Here is a 23,319-nt window from a genome sequence, read left to right as displayed (position 1 = left end):
AGGCTGTTGGGCAAAACATGCTGGAACAAAGCAGATGACAGCAACAAAAAAGCAGGTTTAAGTTAAAATGTGGTTATTGACACATGTCAGTAAGGAAGCACTGATGGCAGTCATGTATCGTGAAAAATCTCTCTGAGTTTTGAAACATCATTGACAAAATTCTCCTGAAAATTTCTTGCATTAGGAGGTTCTGAGCACTGCTGGTATGCGGACTTGGGAGACAAAACCAAATTGTTTGTGTGGGGGAGGGAATGTTTTGTTTCTATTGTTTAATAGGCCTAATCTGTCTCATTCTTCTTTAGCTGGGTTAGCTCTGCATTGCTAAGAACTGATTGATTTAAAACTGTAAACCCAGTGTATGAGGAGCAAGCTCCAATACTCTTGGCCCCATTGAACTTCCAACTAAATACAGTTTGTATGTCTGAACACATGATTTTTCAAAATGTCTAAATGCTGTCATTATTCCCCCTGCCATGGGTTACAGGTGGGATCATATCCAGCCTGAGACAATTTTAATTTGACCCTCAGGGTGCAGTTTATTGCTTCCCTGGCTCAGCATAGCTGCCCAGTGGCTTGTGGCCACTTGTTGCCCATTGCAGGCTCCTGGCCAGCCAGCCAAGAAACCAGTCAGCTAGTGACCTTCCTAGAGGAGGTAGGAGTGGCAGTTTTGGCAGCAAATATGCTGGCATCTTGTGCTTCATTGTGTAGCCTTCGAAGCCATGCTGTGCCAGGAGCAGCGTGGTATGGACAGGAATCATCTAGTGAGTACCAAGGTCTTACCAGATTCTCCCATCCTAGGACAGGGGAGAAGGTGTCATAGTCACAGCCCTGTCCCACCAGCTGCCAACTCACAACTCGTGCTGCAGCCACATTTCAGCACAAATGTCAATAGACTAGCCATGGTGCATGCCTTCAGCCAACACCATGCACCAAACATGTTCAAAGCTCTGAAAAATGAGTGTGTGTTTTTAGGTGTGGGTGGCACCCTGAGACAAACTATGGTTTTGAGGCAAGTTCTGGATACTGACTTTCAAGGACAATGAAAGTCAAACACTTCAAAAACCTTTCACCTTTGCATATCATCTAACGTTCACACTAATTATTAGAAGGTTCTTATAATTCGTGTACATATTTGGTGATAGAGATGAGCTGCAGAAAATTTCCAGCAAACAAAAATGTTAAAGAAAGAAAGCACTACAGGGACACTACCAAACCATCTAAGCTCCTAAGCAGTGTTCTGCCACAGACTACTATTTTACTGCAGAAATATTTCCTCTATAGGCATTCTCAGATAACTTCCTGTTTATAAGACAGTTTTATTCATGCTTTGTAATGTGCTTTCTCATTCTCCAAGCAGTGCAGAGCATCCTTGCAAGCAGGGGTTAAAGCCTGTACTTCCTTTTTGGCTTCTCTTCCAACAATAACAGGTTCATATTCTGGCTTTGACAGGAGGGAGTTGGATTTACTGGCTGGCCATTGTGTAAGCATCAGCTGTACTGGAACTACGGTAGGAGCAAGAAACAGGAAGAAACTGGTTGGTAAAACACAATCATAGGCTGGCAGGAACTCTGTGACTATTTGTCACTCCTTCCAAAGAGGGGAAATACAGTTGGTGGCAGATACTCAGTGCCATCAAGTACCCAGAAGAGACATTAAATATCTTTTTTTCTCCATGCCAGGATACTCAGAGTTCTACTTCAATGTGGACCATGGCTACCTGGAGGGTCTGGTCCGAGGGTTCAAAGGTGGGATCTTGACAAGTGCGGACTATGTCAATTTAGCACAGTGTGAGACGCTAGAAGGTAAGTGCTGGCTTCTTTTATTCAGGAAGAAACACTGTTGCTTACGTTTCTGAAGAAAGGAAGGTAAAAGACAAAGCTACTGAGAGTTTGTCTTAAACCCAGAGATAACCCCGATGTCCTATGAAGAACTGCTCTCATATTTAAGTTAATAGCTTTCCATAGACTGTGATTTGTGTGCAGGCTGTAATTTGCTAAGCAATGCAGACAATGGGGCTTTCTGGTTTGCTGACAAGGATTAGAAATCTCTTCCACAGAGTTCTTACGGAGATTGACAACCTTCTCACAGATTTTAGCCATGCTATAGAACAGTTCAGGTTTGGAACTTTCATACCATTTCAGCTGTATAAAAGAGTTGTATAAAAGATATAAAACAAAATCTTGTTAAAAGCTTGCTATTTGGCTCTGAGTTTCTCTATAAAATACATATTTTAGTAATTTGTTGCTTCCTGAGTTTTAGGGCAGTGGTGAAGACTCTGCTTACCAGGAACAGAAAACTAGACTCCACAAAAATAAAACTTAGGGAAATAGGAAAAAAAAAAAAGCAAAAAAAAGAAAGCTCTTTTCAAGGTGACTTTGCCACAGTAATAAAGAGAACACACTGTAGTTTCCAAAACAGCTTTCTGTGGCCAAGACTGGTCACAGCCTGATGAAGACAGACTTGTACCAAAGAATCATATGACATACCTTTAGACATTTGGCAGGAAAAAATGCAACAGAAAGAAATCACCTTTCTAAAGGAACATAAAGTTAATTTTCCTGACTGCAAAATAAAAGCTATGATTGTACACTCAACTCCTATAACTTGCAGTCTATTAGATCAGTTTGGAAAAGGAAGAAGGAGAATGAATAAGCTCTCTCTATTTTAAGCTTTGGCTGATTTGTACATGCAGTAATGGGTTTGGAGTAAGAAAAAGGGAAGAATGATGATTCCCATATCCAACAGAGTTTTGAGGCTGTCTAAACTATTAATATTAGTAATAACATAAGTCTGGGAAGATTGCTTGCCATTCATCTCTCAGATTAAAACAACTGCATTTAAAGAAATGCACGTAGATATTTACCTATCTGCAGAATAAAATTCCTCTTATAGGAATATGTTAAAGAAGAGTTTATCAGTACAGTCAATGGAATCTAGACACTATTGAACAGACCAAGTGCATGTGTCTACTTCTGCTGATAACCTGGAGAGCTGTTCCAGCTCTCCATTAAACACAGTGGCAGTTCAGGCACACAGAACAGATGTATACAATCACTCTGAGAACTGAAATCTATTCCTTATGTCAGCTGGACAAAATCAACTGTTTCTTTACCCCATTTGTTCCAGCATTTGTGATGGATGCAACTTACAGACTCTACAGAAACACTTGATATAGTATTTAATTGTTTAAGTGAAAAAGTCCTGCTGCATAAAGATACAGACTTTGGAAAAAGGTAACAGCTTCAAGCATCTATAAAAGACACAAAGAACAGATTGGTAGAATAACTAAACTCTGTTGTCACTTCACTTCTCCCTGCAAACAAACTCAATACATTATGTTATCCAAAGCTTCATGAAGGAAAAATATTCCTGGTTGCTTCTGAAAAAGAAAAAAAGATATAGAGTTAAAAGCATATAAGCAAAAGGGATTATTTGTACCCTTCACAAAAGTATACTTAACCGTGTTAGGTTTAGAATAGCTAAAAAACCCCTAAATTTTAAGTCATGCTATAAGGAAGTTATTTACCACCATGAGGTAGTTTTCAAATATTTCTTATGTATAAACCTTCAATATTTTTAATAGCATGAAGCAGATGGACAGGTAACAATAGAGAGATAAAAACCATTCTTAATTAAAATTTATAATAGGAAGAACAATTAGTCTTATTTTTTAAACTTATTTTTTCTAGTGTTCATTCAATTTTAGAATGCAAATTATTTCATCAATAGAAGCAGCAGCCTTCATCATCCCTCCTACAAGCACATCTCTACTACCCACTATCACTTCCCCTTTTTCTCTATTCAGCTGCATCTCTTTCACCACTAACTTTTTTCTACTTATTATAGACAGCTAACAGATTCCCACCATTTACCTACCAAATGTAATATTTATAATGAAAATATGAGAAATATAAAAATAATGGATTTCTACATGATGCTAAACACACTTATTTCTCTGCATATGTAGGGTGCTGTAATACTGAACTTTCACTGTGAGTGTACAGTGCACCAAACCCACAGACTCCCACCTAAAGTAAATTTCTAAAGTAAATTTCATACATTGTCTTTGATTCAAATTTGAAATATTCAGCAAGAGGATCTGTGCTGTAGTAATGTGGTGTTTTCTCAGTAGTGCCATCATGTCTTCACATTAAAAGGTAATAAATTTACCCTATTCTGCATTCTGTGGCTTAGCACCACACCACAAAAAATGACCTAAAGTAAAAACACTATAAATATGGTAAAACAAACAAGCAGAAAAAAAACCAAACCAAAACCACTCAAAGTAACCCATAAACAGAAGCAAAAAGATCTTTTAATTTCAAAGTGGTTTTGGTATCTCTAGAGATGAAACCATAACGTCACTACTGAAGAACCACAAGCAAAACTTTAGATTAGTGCTTTACATCTGCTTGATAATCACAGAGCAAGTGTAAAAAGCAGGATGGAAATTAAATAAGAAGACTGCTAACAGACTAATGAAACCACTGTGTCCTCTCAATTCAGGGCCATACCGACAGGAGGAGAGGCTTTCAGCTCCATTTAGACATCCTCTTCAGCTTGTTTGAGCTATGATTTCCATGGAGCTACCTCACGGGCTGCATGACAGTTTGGTCCTATGGCATCATCTGTTTCAAGGGAATGAGGTTCCCAGAGCAACCTTGCTGACAGTTTTGAAGTAGAATATGGGAGTGTGGGAGTGTAGAGGTGTTTAAAATGCAATGTTTTGTTCTTCTCTTGCTTTTTTTCTGTGATAGAAAGACTTCTGTTCTGTAGAAAGGAGGGTAGGTCACAGAAGGACAAACATCTGAACTCTGGGCCTGACAGAATCACTGACACAAGTTTATTTAACTTGCCAGAGCCAGGGCCTGCCAGCACATGGTGGCTGAAATAACAGTGTTAACAGAAAGAAAACTGCAGCTAGTTGGTTATTGCTATCAAAGTGAGGGGTCAGACAAATTACCATGAATTTGATGACAAGAGACTAGGTTAACATTTTGTTAAAGTTCTCACAATAGCCTTTCTTTTTGATCAGGATCATTCCTGTCTTAACTGCAATCATCTCAAACCAGTCTCCCTCTGTGCCCTAATTACTTTTAGTCATACTTTAGTTAATTGTGTTTGTTTGCTATTCAGTTGTGAGTAAACTCATGTAATTATTTAAGGTCATATTTTTCCTATAAGTTGTTTTCCTGCATGCAATTTAATGAGGAAATAGACAATGCAGATGGATGACAATCAAAACGAATGGATGACAGCTGAAATACAGGAATTTTCTTCCCTAGGGATCTTTAGGACAAAGGCCAGAGTCTTGTGTAGGTCTCCAAGAGACCCTGAGAAAAGGAGCAGCTACCATCAATAAAAGGTTTTGGTGAACAGCAATGTCTGAGGCCCTGTAATGCCCAGCCATCTACTCCTGCTGAGTCACCAAGTCATGTCACTAGTGCAAGTGTCTGACAGCAATAGTTCCCAGGCCTTATTTATGCCAGCAGCAAAGAAAGGACTATAATTTAGGTCCACCAGTTCAGTCTCTGAGCTGCCCTGAACTCTGTCTTGATGTGTACTCTGATTATGACATTCCTGGTTGATATTATATGGTGTTGGAGCTTGTGGATGATTGTTTTGGCCAAGACTGTGAGATGGAGTGGAATATTTTTTCTTACATACAGTATGCATGTTGGCATTTATTTATTCAGTTAAATAAATACACCTATAAACAGGCTGTGTAACTGACAGGGTTTTAAACCCAACATTCCTGGGTACAACATTTCCTCCATAGCTTTTGGGAGATGGGTGAGGCTATTTAATGAATTATAGCTAATCTTTTTCGTGCCTTATATTAAGGTATGGTTTATGAAGGCACTCAAATCAATTCAGTTAACTGAGGGAGAATAACAAAGTCTTGTGAAACTACTCTAAATCAGCAGGTTTTTGTTTCTGTTCATCTTATGATGATGTTAATCACATTTCAGAATGGTCAATACTTGGGGCTGATATTTGGGTTTTACAGTCTGCTTTATGTAATTAACCCCTGAATAGTACTGTGTTTGAAAGGCATTTACACAGTGGGGCTGAAAGTAGATATCTGTGGTTCATCTGAAAAGGAATTGAGAAAAGGAATTGAGCTCTGCATCTCATAAAGTAGTATTATCTAATCTCAGCATATGTCAAGTATTTTTGTACTCTTTGCAACAAAAAAGGAGAAAAGTAGGAAGGTTTTCACAAGAAATGTAGGTGTAAAATCAAAATATTAATGAACTTTTAAAAACTTGGTCTTACATAGAATAATTTCTGGGTATAACTGCATTTTTATTTTTCTCTTAGTCTTGCTTACCTTTCCCTCTTTCTCCAATTGTGTTTCTTTTTTCATATTTGGATTCTATTTCTCCTCTTCCTACATGGAAGTCGGTATTGAAAGTATGACTTTTTCTAAGTGTGTTATGTGATTTGATATGGATTTGATGAATAGGCAATATGTGGGGGATAAAGAACTGGCTGAGTGGTTGCATCCAGAGAGTAGTGGGAAATGCTTCAAAGTCCAGATAGAGGTCAGTGCTGAGCAGTGCCCCTGAAGGGTCCTTTTTGGGACCAGTACTGTTTGATATCTTCATCAGTGACACAGACAGTGGGATTGGATGCACTGTCAACAGGTTTGCAGGTGGCACCAAACTGAGTGGTGCATGTGACACCAAACTAAATGAGTGGTGCAGTTTACACAACTGAGGCACAGGATGTCATTTAGAGGGACCCAGCAAAGCTGGAGAAGTGAGCCCATGGGAATCTCATGAGATTCAATGAGGCCAAGGGTTGGGCAATCCCTGGTATCAACACAGGCTGGGGCAGGAAGGAATTGAGAGCAGACCTGTGGAAAAGGACTTGGATGTCTACTACTCTTGGACAAAATATCAGACATGAGCTGAAAATGTGTGCTCACAGCCCAGAAAACCATCTGTATCCTGGGCTGCATCTAAAGCAAGGGAGGGAAATTGTTCTCCTCCTCTGCTCCCCATCCAGAGTACTGTGTCCAGCTCCAGGGTCCCCAGCTCAGGAAGGACATGGGCCTGTTGGACAGAGTCCAGAGCAGGGCCACAGAGATGATCAGAGGCTGAAATATCTCTCCTAAAAGGAAAAGCTGAGACATTTGAGACTGTTGATCCTGGAGAAGGTTCTAGGAGGACTTTCTTGCCAACTTTCAGTACCCAAGGAGAGTTACAAGAAAGATAGAGACAAGTTTTTTAATAGGGCCTGTAGCAATAGGACAAGGGGCAATGGTTTCAAACTAAAAGAGAATAGATTTAGACTAAATATAAGGAAGAAATATTTTAAAAGGAGGGTGGTTAAACACTGGAAGAGGTTGCCTAGAGAAGTTGGAAACATTCATGGCCAGATTGGACAGGACTCTGAGCAACCTTGAGAGGCAGCCAACTTGCATAGAAGACTCTATGAAGTTTATCTCAGTAAGCTACAGTGCTAAATGTAGGAGTCTGCTTCACACTGTACTAGTTCTTTTGCTTAAAGTCTCAGTGTAGGCAGCCTTATTGCATACTAGGGAAGTATACACATAGGGAAATAGGCAAAAGTAGCTACTGTACTGATAAATGCTTACCTTGCTAACTGCAAATTAGCTTTCTTATTTCCATCAGTGGGAGTGTTGCTGTCCTTTTCCCTAATTATCAGTTCAGATTTCACTTAGAAATCTAATTATTAGAAATGTCCAAATCATATAACAGAATCCCAATCTATAATTTAAGATAGTTTTAATATAGCATTTGAACACAATTATGGATTGCAGTGGGGCCTTTTCTAAAAGAAAACTTAAACTGCTTTGAACAGCAAGAAATTATTCAAATGCTTACTTATGCCTCATGGTAAAAAAGGGCTAGCAGAGAAAATTCATCATATTAATTCTAGGATATCATGAAAGTTTCTTTTAACTTTGTGGTCAAAACAACTCATTTTCCCCAGTCACCAGGGTTGAGAGCTCAAACAGAAAATGTCACAAGGACCCAAGTTTCTGGAACAGCTTCTTAGGATTTGCTAGTAGCAGCCATAAATCAGAGAAAGCCAAACCAGAAATGCTAAGAGAGTGTAAACTCTCCCCTTTCAAGTGCTCCACTGCAGAATCCATTTGGAGTCCAGAATGTGTGCCAGGCAAGATGTGTTTCCTTCTCTTCTTCAGGCAGCCTGATTACAGAAGATTATAATCTTACTTGAGATTTAGATGTTTCATGGGAATATTTAAGATCTTACCCAAGTTAAAGGATTATTCCTATTCCAGTTCATGAGAGTGCAGCAGATAAAACAACTGATGCATTATAATGGTGCAAATCAGTGAAATCGAAACATTGAACAAACGTGATGAGGGAGGGACTAGAGACAGTAGGAAGTAACAGCCTATCTGGTATGTCTGAAAATGAAAGCTGATGTTGAAACTTCTGACAAAGACATAAATTATTTGTTCTTTCCTACAGTATGCAGAAAGTCTTACTGGTAGAAGGAAGCACAAATTTCCATCAATTTTGCATTTACCCTATATTATAGCTATGCAAAAAACTTTTCAATAGGGTATTATCAGTTGCTTAATATAAAAGTGTATTAGAAATTAACTTTTTAAAAAAATTTGATTGCAGACAATATGACAGTTTATCCTCATGATCTTTCCTGAATTTAATTTCAGATCTGAAGTTACATCTACAGACTACAGACTATGGCAATTTCTTGGCAAATGAAACTGGCCCTCTCACTGTTTCCACCATTGATGAAAAACTGAAAACAAAACTACTCACAGAATTTCATTACTTTAGAAACCATGCTTTTGAACCACTTGCCACTTTTCTGAATTTTGTCACGTAAGTATATTACCAAGTATTGTACCACACAGAAAAGCAGTTTAAATAGTGTAAATGAAACATATTGGAATTTGTATTTAAATTTTAAAGTCAGCAAAATTACTTTGTTACTGCTACATTTGCATGCTTTACTTGCTAATATAAATTCTGAAACTGTATGTAATATGAAGAGCTGTTGTCTTTGCAACAAATTATTTTAAAGAACAGAAGCAGTTTTCTTTGTGTGAACAGTGGCAGAAGAAGTGGTAGAGAGTAATTAATTTAAAAATGGTTAAAATTTTCAAACACTGTCTAGGTCAGAAAAATTGAAAAACTACGTTTGGGAGAGGGGTGTGATTCATTAACAATTTCATGATGTACAGGGAAGTGATTTAATTCCTAGGCATGTGGCAAAGTGTAGACCTTTTCTAAAGGAGGAAAGACAACATATCCTACACCTGTCATAATTTTTATACTATTTGAACCAAATAAATAAAAACCAAGAGGACTTTATATGGCATATTGCAAGGTACTTAGATCCAAGTAGCTTTATTTGAAAGTTCAGCTGTTGTTTGATGCTGGATGAAGAGAAAGCTCTGATCTCAGTACCATCATGAATACACGAAACTTGCAAATGAATGACTTTAACAACTTTAAGAACAGGGATCTGCTTTGTAACAATATAACAACATGGACTAGCAAAATACCAGCATGATATTTCACCTAACTATTTACTCCCCTTGATCTGATACTTTTAATATATTTTAACAAGAATGATGAACTGTTCAACTAAATTTCAAGGAGCAGCTTTATTATAACAGTAAAAAAGAAACTATCATGATTTTTTTTTCTGGTCACGTGTGGCTGACCAATTTTAGGCTGATATATTAACAGGATCTTAAAGGCTGTCCTAGGATGCCTGTGGGCACAATATTTACATTTGGTTTCAGGGAAATAAAAATGAAAGCAGGAAAGTTTTGGCAGTTCTTTTATCACACTCATTGACATAAATGTATAGATGTGTATGCACATCCTTTGCTCACTGTTTTTTTAAAATAATGGATATACTGGCTAAGATATTTCACACAAATCATTGAACAACATTCCACCAGATCCTTAAGCCCTCTTTACATATTTTGGGTGAGAACATATAAATCCCTGTATGTTTATAGCTGTGTTCTTAGTCAACAATACATACTCAAGACTGGCATTCAAGGGAATTATGGTCCCATTTCCGAGTCACTGACAAGACTCATCATCCCCTTTGACACTAAAACTTGTATGAAGCTGATAGAAAACTTCTACTCAAGAGAAAACTTTAAGTAATAGAGAAGAAATCTGTAAGTGCCTGTTCTTAGCTCCCTCATGGGAGGATGTTTAAAGCTGAATGAGAAGAAAACCTAAGATTGGACCAACTGCATGAACTCTGCAGTTTTAGTGCCAAGATTCCCATGTACTTCTTTGTCCATGGTATATATGAAATTAAAAATCCCAAACTTGAAAAGTTGCTAGCTCAGGTGATTTGCTTTGGATACCACTCACTGTCACTTATTACAGTGAATCTACATCTCAGCTGTTATGTTTATTATAGTCATGTGTCAGTACCACCTTCTTTAAAAATGTCCATTTTCTAAATCTCTCATATCAATTAGGTTTAAAGCTAGTGCTGTGTTATCTACTTGCTATTTAAAAACTGCTGATTTTTGATGAGCTATTGATACAGAATGAACATGCATTCTGATAATACTTTGGTATTATGGCTAATTTTCAAAAATTTTTGGTTGTTATTTTTTCAAGTGAAAGTTGATTATAAAAATAATTTATTTTTACTTTTTCTTTCCAATACAGATACAGCTATATGATTGACAATGTAATTCTTTTAATAACTGGCACATTACATCAGCGACCCATAGCTGAACTTGTTCCCAAGTGCCATCCATTGGGGAGCTTTGAGCAAATGGAAGCAGTCAGCATTGCCTCAAACCCCACTGAACTCTTCAATGCAATTTTGGTTGACACACCATTAGGTAAAACCACTAAATGATTTCTTTTATTTTTCTCAAAACTACTAATCCTGTATTCTTTAGAACAGGATGTTTCCCAGTGGACATGCTGTGTTTTGGTAAAACAAATCTTGAACTGTAGAGCAAGAACATCTGCAGTGGTGTTCAGGACATATTCTAGTAACATTTATTAATAGCCTCTATATCCATCTTGGGTAGCAGACTCAGAAAAAAACACGTGTTACTCAAGAAGTGCAATGTATATATTTTCTATTCAAAGCAGTCACTGATTTAAAACATATATATTTTTATTTCAATACCTACATTATATTAAAAAATATGTCTTTACTAAGGATCAAGCAGACAGCTACTAATAAATATTGGATGTTGTGGTAGAACCCAGATTCCCTCTTGAGATTTGGACATGGTTCAAATATAAAGAAAAGTCCTTTTTTTGAAGAACTAAATCTAAGCGCAAAGCAAGGTAAAGTTTGGAGATGTCACATTATAAATTAAGATGAAACTCTGCTCAATGTGGTGTAGCAGCCAACATGAACAAAACCCAATAGCCTGTGAAGGGCACTGAGAATAAGACAGAACTGGATGTATCTGAATGTATATGAAGCCATTATGTGCCGTCATCTTCAGTTCTCTGCGAGGTTTTGGGTTCTGCTTCTCAAAAAGGTGTGATAGGTTGGCCCCAGACAGAAAAAAATTCCCAGCCAGCCACTTGCTCACCCTCTACTCTCAGCACAATGAAGGGGAGAAAAAAGGTGCAAAAAATAGATTGTGGGTTGAGATCACCCACAAAGTACTGCTGCAGGCAAACCAGACTAAATCAGTGGGGAGATTAACTTGATTTATTACTGATTTATATATGTATGACATAATTAATTACTGATCCAGATATAAGGAGACAAACAGAAAATAATGAAACATTTAGGGGAAAACTTGGGGACACTTGGAGAAAATACCTTCCCTCCAGCATTTGTTGTTCCTTCATGCAATGCTCCTCTTCTCTACCCACCCTGTTATCCCTGCAGGTTACACTGCATCCCTCCAGACAGGCAGGGCAGTCTCAAGGAGCAGGGGGAGTTTAGAGCCATAGAATGGTTTGAGTAGGAAGTGAACTAAAAGATCATCCAGTTCCAACACCCCTACCATGGGCAAGGACCTTCCACTAGACCAGGTTGCTCAGAGCCCCATCCTACCAGGCCTTGGATAATTCCATGGATGGGGCATCCACAACTTCCTGGGCAACCTATTCCTGTCTCATTATCCTCACAGTAAAGAATTTCTTCCTAACATCTAATCTAAACTTACCTTCTTTCAGTTAAAAGCCATTCCCCATTGTCCTATCATTACATGCCCTGGTAAAAAGTCCCAGTTTGTTTTTCATGTAGGCCCCCTTCAGATACACCTGCTCGACTGAGGGGCTGGGCTGTGCCCTTGGTGGGTCCCAGCTGGAGCTGCCTGTGCCCAGCACAGCACAGCCCTGCCTTTCCCTCACAGAGGCCACCCTACAGTACACTCCCATCAGTGCCTGGGCACTGGCACACTGTACAGTGAAATCTGAGAAGGGACAGAGCAGGACAGCTAAAATGAACAGTGCTGCCATGTGTAGACAGACTAAAAAGTCCAGACTGCAGTTTGGAGCGGACAAAGCTGATGAGAGATACGGACAGGGTTTACAGATTCCTCAAAGCAGTGGTTTGTTCATAGTGATTTATGAACTGCTGCTTACCAAATCCTTCAGAAGACCAAGTCCCAGCAGAAAACTACTTTTGAAAGGTAAACTAAACCACTGTTTTCACACAGCTGGTAGTAAATTTCTGGATTTTTGGGTTTTTTTCTAAACTAGTTCATAAAAGAAAAAAGTGTTGTCAGCTCTTTAAAGTCATGGGACAAATTTGTGGGCAATAGATCTATAAGGACATACTGAACTGTACTCTCAGGGCTACACTTCCTAATATTCTCTATTCAAAATCTAGATGCTGGAAATGTAGGAAGGGATAAGGCCACAAAACCTGGCCAGGCTCACATCTTCTCTGTAAATACCATCTTCCATTGCCACTTCTTAGGAAAACACATTTACATATGGTACTGTTCTGCCCACTGGGATAGCTCAGGAACAGTGAGAGGCACATGTTGGTTATGAATATCATATTTTTAAATGGTCCAGCTGCACAAGTGAAATTCATCCACTGCCTCCCTGCTCAAAAGTTTGCTCTTTAGTCAGTTCTGCCAAGGACCCATAAGCACAGATGGTCAAGGTTGAAGCACGTGCCCTTTATCAGCTGCAACCTGTTGCCTTTCCCACAATACATAGACAAAGAAGAAAAGGGAAAATAAGAAAGAGGATTCTCCTTAACAGTTGCAGAATACCTGCATGATTTTGGACAAAATTATTTTTCATATCCATCTCTAGAAAATTTCCATAATAACCAAACTATATACTTTAGAGGAGATTAGGGCTTTCATTAGCATTCCTATTTGATTCTCTCTGGAGACGTGGGCTCTGCCTGCAGCACTGATTGATTCCCCTCACTGCAGATTCTCATTAAAAAGGAGGGGATAGGAGGATAAGGGGAAAATCAAGCGGATTTTTCTTCCTCTCTTTTATATCACCCTTTCTTGTACAACAGAACCCTCGGATCCTTGTTCACACACTAGTGAGCAATAGACAAGAGATGCATATTATCAGCATGCAGATTTATACTCCTATGTTATAAACTCTGCTTTCAGCTGCATTTTTTCAAGACTGCCTGTCTGAAAACGACCTGGATGAAATGAACATTGAAATAATGCGCAACAAACTATACAAGGCAAGTCTATGAAACAAAATGATAATATTTGGGGTTTATCAAATGTCTCAGCAAAGCAGGTCAGTATCATTAACCCAGTTTTATGGATGGGGAAACAGAAGTACGGCAAGATAAAGCAAGTTATCTAAGGTCATCTGGTTGATTTCAAGTCCAGAAATGAAACCCAGCTGCTTCCATTTCTACTCCACTGTCTGGGGACTTTTCAAATTTTAGGTCTGCATCCAAATTCTAATTTAATATCTCATTAATGAAAATACTCTAGATGTCAAGCTAATATCCAGTTCCAGATTTGTTTATGAATAACTCAGCCACCAAACACCAGAGAACTCTTACCTCCTGAGTGAGCCCAGGCAGGCTTTTGGCTAACATTTATCTTTATTTATATAAGGAAGATGAGATTTGAAAGGGTCTAACGGTTTTGAGTCTAGCTAACATGATTTTTACTTAGGGTTTTTGTATAATTTTCTTCCTTTAAAAACAATGTTTAGCATTGTTGCAGCATAGTGCTGCAAGGATATGCATTTAACGCAAGCCTTGCATTTTCAAAGTACTTTACAAATCTTAGCACGCAGGTCACTACTCTTACAATGGTCTCTTTAAAGGCTATACATACTCCAATCCATCAAAGGTTCCTCCTGGCACATTCTCTTCAAAATCTTTATCATCTTTCTTGCACAGTGGATTCCCCAGATTGCAGGAAGTATTTTTACAGTGATCTGATTGTACTAGGGGAAAGGAAAAGAAAATTCTGTTTGTCTTACAAATGATATTTATAAATTCCAAAGCCAATTTTTAATTCTCAAAACTTTTACTAATTCTCTCATTCAATACAACATCAATTATGCTTACATATGCTAATTTTTAATGCATTTTAATTCTTTCACAGTACTACTATATTAGACACTTTTTCCAATTTGGTAACATACATATCTGATTCTTTTATCCTGTGTGGATATCCATATATTAACACTTACCAAACCTATTTTTTTTCTTCTTGCTCATCTGACTATTAGGGGAACCATTCTGCAAACACTATGAAATTATTAATAGACAATTTCTCCTTTACTTCAGCTGTCAATGTGATTGATTGCTTCTGCTCTACTATCAGATAGCAGTATACAGAACCTAATGCATAATTCTATGCGGTAGATCCCCCTTGAGATGTCTCTACTTAAAATTCACTTAATTGCATAGTTAGTGACAGCTCCTAACAAGATTGTGTGAAATTGTAGCAAATGCATTTTCTCATAAATGTTCTCTAATACAGTATTTTGGGAGATTGAGAGGCAGGCAGAACAGCATCTCAGATATTTAGTGTCCTTCCTGCACAGGTATTTTGAAATGGGTGCAGATGCCAGAATCCTTAACAGACCAGAGGGCTCTGTAGACCAGTATTACAGAAGCTTTGTCTGCTGTTCTGTCCTAATCCAGGGTTTAGGGTAGAGCAGCAGGGATTAGTTTGTGTATTCTCATCCTGCTGGCCCAACATCCGTGGCATATGCCCAAATCCCCTCCTCCACACACTATAAATGAAGAGTTTCCTTTATCCATCTGCTTATTATGCAGTGGAAGCTCAATGGAACTCAAAAAGTTCCTTCTTTAGAGAGCAAGTAAAACATAATATTTTTCTTATTACAATTTTTGAAAACAATTGATCTCAAATTGTAAAAACAAGACATTTGCATTTGAATATTTCAGCTTTCATTTGAACTAAGTAAATAAGCACATACTTAACATTTAAATTTATAGGTGGAATTATCAAAGTTAATGGAAGTATTTAAAAATGAGGTTCATGGCTACATGCAATCCTGGTCCAGGTCTTAAGCAGCATTTAAAATATTTCTCTTCTTCTCTCATGTAGTCTTATCTCGAGGCATTTTATAAGTTTTGTGAAAAACAAGGTGGCACTACAGCAGAAATAATGAGACCTATTCTTGAGGTAAGAAACATTCAGTCTTTATACATTGAAGTCCTCCACAATGTTGTCATAATTGTTTCACTTTGTTTTTCCTGTTCAATTTCTCTCCATTTGCAAAAGAATCTGTGAAATGTTTGCTTCTCCTGTTTTTTCTAAGATGTGATAAATAGTGTATTCAAGGATGACTTTTACCCTTTCACTAGAGAAGCAGTTAGACCATTACTAAGGAGGATCCAGTCTCAGTTAATATTTTTCTGTATCAGAGAGCAGAAAAGAAGAAATGGTTCACCAATCTCAACCTGTTGCCCCTTAACATTTCTCTCCATTATGTAGAAAACCAAAAAAATGTTGACTATTGAGTTTGGGATAGCTAAAGCCTAACATTACTGTCTATTTACTAATCAATAATCTTCAAGCTTCATGGCACTGCTACATTTGTTTACTCTCCTATTAAAATTAGTGATTAAGGTTAGAGTTGAGTGACCTTTGGAATTAGTGTCATATAAAAAAGTTGAACATTCTGTGTTATATTTTTGTCTCAACTCAGCAAAGTTTGATATTTTTTTCCATGGCAAACAAAGCTCCTAATGTCCTCCCTCCACAGCATACATGCATCTAGTGAATGATATTTTTGTCTTTGTTTTTTCAATAAAAGATGCAGTAATTTCTAAAATTGAATTCTCAGCATTCAGGTCCCCTTTTCTTTTTTTTTCTTACTTAGTCTATCACAATTCTTTGCAGAGGCTGACAGCCAGACCACCCACTTGCTTCCAGGAGTCTTTTTTCTGGATAAGCAATTTCACACCCTGGAAACCAAAAAAAATTTACTGAGGGCTGATGACATCATAGTGAAAGTTTGCATTTAGAAGACAGATAATAACCCTGGGAGCTCATTCCTGAGGGAAGAAAGTGTCTGAATTGCATTTTACAAAATAAATCCTAAAAGATACTGCAATTTCCTATTTTAATTAAGCAGGTCACAACATTTCAATTTATGCTCTAAACAAAATGCTCCTAATCAAGTTAAATTGAAGATAAATTAAATATTTTGACTTTTCTTAAAAATAAAAATCAATAGACTGGCTGATTGGCTGGCATAGTTGATTCAGATTTTTCAGAAAGTTTGTTTTTAGAAATTCATGCTCAGTGCAGATTACTTATTAATGTTAGTTTAAGCATGTGGTAAAAATCTCTTTATATCAGTGGTAAAAATTTAGCCTATGATAAGCTTCTTTAAAATCCCTATCTAATGTCAATCAGCCAGGAGGATAAACTTTTCTATAGAAGATTTCCTTTTCTATAACATTTTATTACCCTGAAGAGACACATAGATCAGACTGCTGATGGTTGGATTCACAAAAAACCCACAAGTTAAATTATTCAAACAAATACTTGCTATTTATTTTGTAATCTTATATGTAAGACTACCAACCTGACCCTACAGAATGAGTCTGAGGTATTTAGCTCCCCAACTCCTTGACTACCACTTGTGGTGCCAAACTTCCATATTAAGAGAACTGATGATCTCTTTTCCACCGTGGACAGCACATGCTGCATGTTTAGCCCTGATTCTGGCAAGAAACAGCAGGACTGCATTTCACTGCAGCTAAAGCTGCTAGTTCAGAATTTAGCATGGCCTCATGATAAATTCTGCACCAACAGTCTCCCACATGCAAACATGCACTAAGGAAATGGTCATCCTCTGACTCCACCTCCACCTGCAGCAATCAAATGGACTGTCACCCAAGTAACTGCCTCTCTGTGGAGACCCTCATGTGCCAATAATTTGATGAATTGAGAGGTCTGTAGGGATGGGAGTTATCCTGAAAATTTTCTCAAACTGGAAGCCACCAGAAGCAGAACCCACACCTGCTACCATGAGTTGCAATTGCCTCCAACGTTTTTTATCAACAAAATATTACACGTCTAACAGCTAGATTCTACATGGCTTTAACAAGTTAAAAAAAAAGAAAGCATTTGTCCTTCTAAAATGATTTCAGTAGGTCTAATAGGCTTATTTTTATTAATCAGGGAAGTGAAGTTTGCCCCTTTTATTCATTAGCTAGAAATCTTTTCAAGAATGCTTATTTTCTTCTCATTACTTCTTTACTGTTTACTCCTTTCCCTTACTTCGAAGTCAGCACCAGCAGGTAGCGAGTTCCTGTTATTGTCTGTTCCCATACACAAGAGTAGATGTGAATATGTGTTTTTGCTAAAGTGGCAGATTAGTGTTGCAAATGCAGCCTTATTATTCAATGGAAAGAGCACCTCTCTGCTCAAATATTCACAGCATAAGAAATTTTTTAAGTCACCTAAAATGTGCCTATACTATATTTACTTCACTTGGGAAGAACTTCCCTGTGTAATCCCTGCAATTAGCAAGGGCTCTGCTCTTCTTAAAACATGAAAGCAAGGAATAAAGGAAAGAATTAAAACCATAGTCAATTTAGATCTCAAGACAGAAGAAAAGATTGTTTTTATTTACTACTGCATTTTTCAGTCATATTATAAGAATAGTTAAGTGAAATTTTGCCTTGTACAAAATAAGAACCCAAGATCTAGACATTGGATTGCCTTTCAGTCTGCTGCTGCAGTGAAAATACAGATACTGCAGGCATCTAAACCTGACAGAAGAAATATAGTCTTTTATTCTATGTATTAAAAATTAACTGTTATTTGAACTACTTTAAACTTTAACTTTGCAAGTAAACGGCCCCCTCCTCCTTATCAAATTTTCATTTTAAATATGTGCATTGAGACATTTTTTTAGGATTTTCATTCAACTTTTACTATCAACAGCACTTTGAGTTACAGGCAGTACTATTGATTCTTTGTCCTTTCCTTTATCAGCTTTATTTATAAGATCATTATTGCATAATCTTACACATGAGGTTGTGAAGATATTTTTTCTTGTCAACATCTGGGTAACTAAGCAGGGAAATGAGGAAGCAGCAGAAATTATATTTTTAGAATAAAAAACACAGTATAAAAACTGTAGTTGCAAAATCTTGTTGATTTTCTAGTCAAAATTTAAGGCATATTTGTAAAGAAGAGAGAGAGAATTTACAATTTCAAAAATAAAGTATGTGTCCAATGCTCTCAAGTCAACTTTTATAAAAAAATTACATTTCCATTTGACTTACTGAAAAACCCCAGAATATGCCCACCCTAATTTAGAATGAGATATCTAATAACACCTCTTTATTCTTTGTTTTGCATATTGAGTTTGAGGCAGACAGACGTGCTTTTATCATCACCATTAATTCATTTGGCACTGAGCTGAGTAAAGATGACCGAGAGAAGCTGTATCCAACCTGTGGAAAACTTTACCCAGAGGGCTTACACCTGTTGGCCAATGCAGATGACTACGAGCAAGTGAAGTGTGTTGCAGAATACTATGCAGTATGTAAACTCATTTATTAAAACAAAAAGTCAATATAAAAATAGTTAATTAACATCTCCTGACATCAGCAAAATTGTTAAGAGTATACACGTAAGTTAAAAGAATTTTTGAGAGAGGAAAAATATCAGCAGAGGTACTAAAGTTCCCATAAAAAAGTGTATGGGATCAAAGACTTTTGATATGAAGAGATAAGATTGAGAGAAGACATTATTACATTAGTGCAGTACAAAGTTCCTCTTACAAGGATGTTTAAGTAAGAGCAAATCACATCTAGTAAATAAAACTCTTCCTACTCCATTAACTCTCCCCAAATTGAGTTTCACTTCATTGCCTCAGCCTCCAAGATTTTGGAGCATAGCCATACAGCATTTTAAACTGAGCTGACCAAACAATTAATGTCACAGATTAGTCAAACCTGATTTATTGCCAGTATACCATAAAAATTCCCTTCTGAAACATTTTCTCAAAATCACTAATTGATTCAAAGAACTAGATGAAAATGTTAATATTGATGCAAATAGTGTTTTTATTAAAGATTAATAATCTGCAATACTTGATCTACAAATTAACTGCTGTACTCTGTCTAACTATAATATTTAAGCTACCTCTAAGTAGGTACACAAAAAATATCTGGTCTATTGCTTTTTCCACAAAAAAACTCCACAAAGGTGAAGCTGTGCATCTGCTCCTGAGCATAAATAGAGCATTTTAAACATGAGTTACCATGTCAGTGAGGTATGGAGCAAGACTGTTCATGAGATGGTGGGTTATTTAGATGAATTTGGGAACCATTGTAGTAGACCTCTACTACACCACTACTTTAAGGGAAAAACAAACCAAACACACGGAGAAGGAAATTACACAGGAAATGTAACACCTAAGAAATCAAGTCAAATGTATCTGCACAGGATATTCCAGGATGACAAATCAGACTAATGGATTTGGATACAATATTAGTGCAGGTAAGGCAAATCCAGCTGACAACTGGAAATAAAAGGAGCAGCCATGTGATGATCAGAGTTCAGTGTTTTGGCTCCATGTAGAGCTCTGGCTCTGATGGATACTATTTGTACAAGAAGTTCAGTGCTCTCTGCCCAAAGGAGTAAAAGGTCACATGTCATTCCACAATAAGTCTCTTTTACTGCCTTCAGCAAATTAATTTAAATTGTTAGAAATGATGATAAGAAATACAAGAACAGATGTGATTTTTCTTTCTTTTGCTGATTATATGCTTTTAACTTTTGATTTATGTAGAATTGTGGTCTATACAGGAGGTCATCCATACAGAAAGATTACTTAACAAAGATTAATTTACAACATAATGTAAGGTGTCTGTGCTGCACAGAATGCAAAACTACCTTATTTCCATGGACAGTGGTTGTCTCTGCTTTTAGGAATACAAGGCTGTGTTTGAAGGTGTAGGGAGTGGCACTGGAGAAAAGACACTGGAAGACGCATTTTTTGAACATGAGGTAAAATTTCTAGCCTTAAACTACAAAAATGAATGTTACTCACATGGAATAATAATTAAAACAAGAATGAGGTACCAGGCTTTTGATTCTACTCTACTGCTTTCTATTCAAGAACATGGATTTTTGATGGCTGTCAACATCTGGCTGAATAAAAATAGAAGAATTTACCTTTTTAAATAAAATTAATCCTATAACATTCTTCTGAAGACTCTTTACACAGCTATCACTCCTGATAACCTATCCAAAAGGTATATCATAAACACCACTTAATTAAATTTCTTTTGAGTAATCTACTAGAGAAGTTATTTCACCACTGTCTTTTATTTCCTGTAATATTGCTGTACTCTATTACCAAAATTATTCCACAGATGACATTTCAATTACACTAATACTCAAGAGATTGCTAAATATAATCATGGTTGCAAAGCTGCAAGAAGTCTTGAACATTAAAGCTACCATATAAAAATCCCATTCACCCTCCTTGATATTTTATCCTAACACTTGTTTCATCTTTTCTACAGGTAAAGCTGAATGCGCTTGCATTCAACAACCAGTTTCATTTTGGAGTATTTTATGCCTATGTGAAGTTAAAGGAACAAGAATGCAGGAATATTGTATGGATTGCTGAATGCATTTCTCAGAGACACAGAACCAAAATTAACAACTACATTCCAATTTTCTAAATCTGATAATCTATAATGCTTGAAAAGATATTTCATAGAAAAGAAGAAAAATCTTATTTCAAAAATTAACTCTTATCAGATGTTTTAAATTGTATTAATGAGCCTACTTAAATACATCACTGTAGGAAAAAAAGTAATGCAATTAGAGATATGAGTACTTCATAAGGAAATACTAATAGGTTTAATCACAATTTGTTGGTAGATTTGTTCCCCACTGTGCCTATTTTAATTTAATTGATCAATAAAAACCTCCTGCAATGTCTTACATATATACTCTTTCTCTTTTGTGGAACCAAAATTTGTATAAATGACATTTGAAAAGCTCTTTAATGGCTTTTTTTTTAAATTAATGTTTTTCTCAAAGGGCAAATTAAACCACTACTTCTAGCTCACAGGGTCTTTCTCATGGCATACAGATGGTATGAAGGACTTAATACACAAATAAGAGAGAAACAAGTCTGAAGGGGAAGCTTCCTGATCTTAACTGTGATGCCTCTCTGCAACTAAATGTAAATAAGTAACTATAGTATCACTAAAATGTTTTTATTTCTTCCTTTATGATCAAATGAGGAGCACCCTATGTGTCAAACAATGGGGGCCTGATCTAGTCCACAGCAATAAAAATATCCCCTCCCAGCACACCTAAGAATTGTCTTTATGTATTCACTGGAGAAGATTATGAAACATGAATGAAAATGCCAACAAAGTCTGTATCAGTTTTACATCAGACACAAACAACACCAGCTCTGAGCTATTTGAGGACTGGCTAGGATCAGTAACTAAAAATAGAGGGAACAGTTGAAGCCAGATTGTAGCAGGACAAGATTAATTCTGCTGAAGAAAAAGGGAGGATTTTGAAAGCTTTATCGACATTCTGCCTTCCTACTCTATTCGAAGAATTTGCCCTTTTATCTTTCAAACAGGTCATACCTTGATTTTCTGCATGACTTCCCAGTTTCAGGCTGCACAACAGCAAATCTCACTCTTCAGCTGGCTGTTCCTCCAGTAAATATGATACAGAAATACAATCCATTTCCTGCTGAGTAGACATAAAAAATTATATCTGATGTCAACACCTCAGAATTATGAAAAACATTCAGGCATCATCATCTTAAAAATTGAGATATAATATAGCTCTCTCTATAATATGTAAATGTGCACATGCATTCATACATAAAAAGTAATAAACTTTGTGGGTTTTTTTATAAAACCATACTTCTTGAACTGCAAATAACACCAAAGGGCCATATCCCAGAATGTTCTATACTCATTTAATGCAGAATTGAGATGATTTTATTACTTTGCTTTATTGTGAATACCAGACAACCTTATATTATTACTTTAAAAAATATTTTCATAGGTTAATTTAGAAATAATTTAGTATGAATTTAGAAAAATTGACTAAAATTAATAAGTGTATAAGACAAGAATACAAGTCTTATTTCTATATTAAGGCATATATCTTTAGTAGATGCAGCAATTCAGAAAAAAATAAAAAGAAACAAAACAAGGAATATACTTCCGAGTCTAATCTGTGATCAGTGCTTTCATATACCACAAACTGTATCACAAACTACTTCACAAACTGCAATGAAGAAAGAAATAGAACACATTGCCACAAATTTGTATATTTTTCTATGTTTGCATTAAAATTACATGAAATTCTATATATGCATTAAAAAAAATGTTGGGAGCAGAGGAATAACAAAGTCAACTGGTCTGGGACACAGAAACTTAGTTAATGCAATTCAGCACAGTGCATGAATACTTTTTCTGTACTGATAAATCAGGCCTCCTTACTCGAACAAAACAAATGAGCTGACTTTCTGCCAAGAATTTTCTGAAGTGATTTGAAGGGGAAAGAATCTGCTCTCCACCCTAAATCATTCTGTGCCAGGGAAGATATGCAGCTGCTGTTGCTACAGTCTGGATAGTGTTGGCTCAGAAAGAAGCAAGCAGAAATTGCAGCTTTCATGACTGTGTTGTCAGCAGAACTGGTCTTTAGACTATGGAAAGGACAGCATCAGTTTTGATTGATGCTTTTTTCAAAACAAATGTCTAGATATTTGCCAAATGAGGACAGCATGTAATAGACCTCAATTATATTTAATTCAAGGACAAGCAAGCTAGGGCTATAAACTTTTAACTCCTCAAAATCTATCTTTTTCTATAAATAATATATTCTAC

At 36.7% G+C, this 23,319-nt stretch overlaps 1 protein-coding gene across 1 annotated transcript; it reads left to right on the top strand.

Moving 5' to 3' along the window:
* The first annotated feature begins 1,567 nt into the window (after positions 1–1,567).
* ATP6V0D2 (ATPase H+ transporting V0 subunit d2) lies at positions 1,568–21,397 on the top strand. Its single transcript, XM_054644330.2, has 8 exons — positions 1,568–1,802; positions 8,678–8,849; positions 10,677–10,855; positions 13,577–13,656; positions 15,518–15,595; positions 18,800–18,976; positions 20,372–20,449; positions 20,971–21,397. The coding sequence occupies exons 1-8, from the start codon at positions 1,673–1,675 to the stop codon at positions 21,130–21,132; spliced, it is 1,056 nt and encodes a 351-aa protein (XP_054500305.1). The 5' UTR covers positions 1,568–1,672; the 3' UTR covers positions 21,133–21,397.
* Positions 21,398–23,319: the final 1,922 nt, after the last annotated feature.

Source organism: Agelaius phoeniceus, chromosome 1 (assembly GCF_051311805.1).
Source record: "Agelaius phoeniceus isolate bAgePho1 chromosome 1, bAgePho1.hap1, whole genome shotgun sequence".
NCBI classification, from domain to species: Eukaryota; Metazoa; Chordata; class Aves; order Passeriformes; family Icteridae; genus Agelaius; species Agelaius phoeniceus.
Note: the sequence above shows the minus strand (reverse complement) of the source record. Positions and strands in the feature narration are given on the sequence as shown.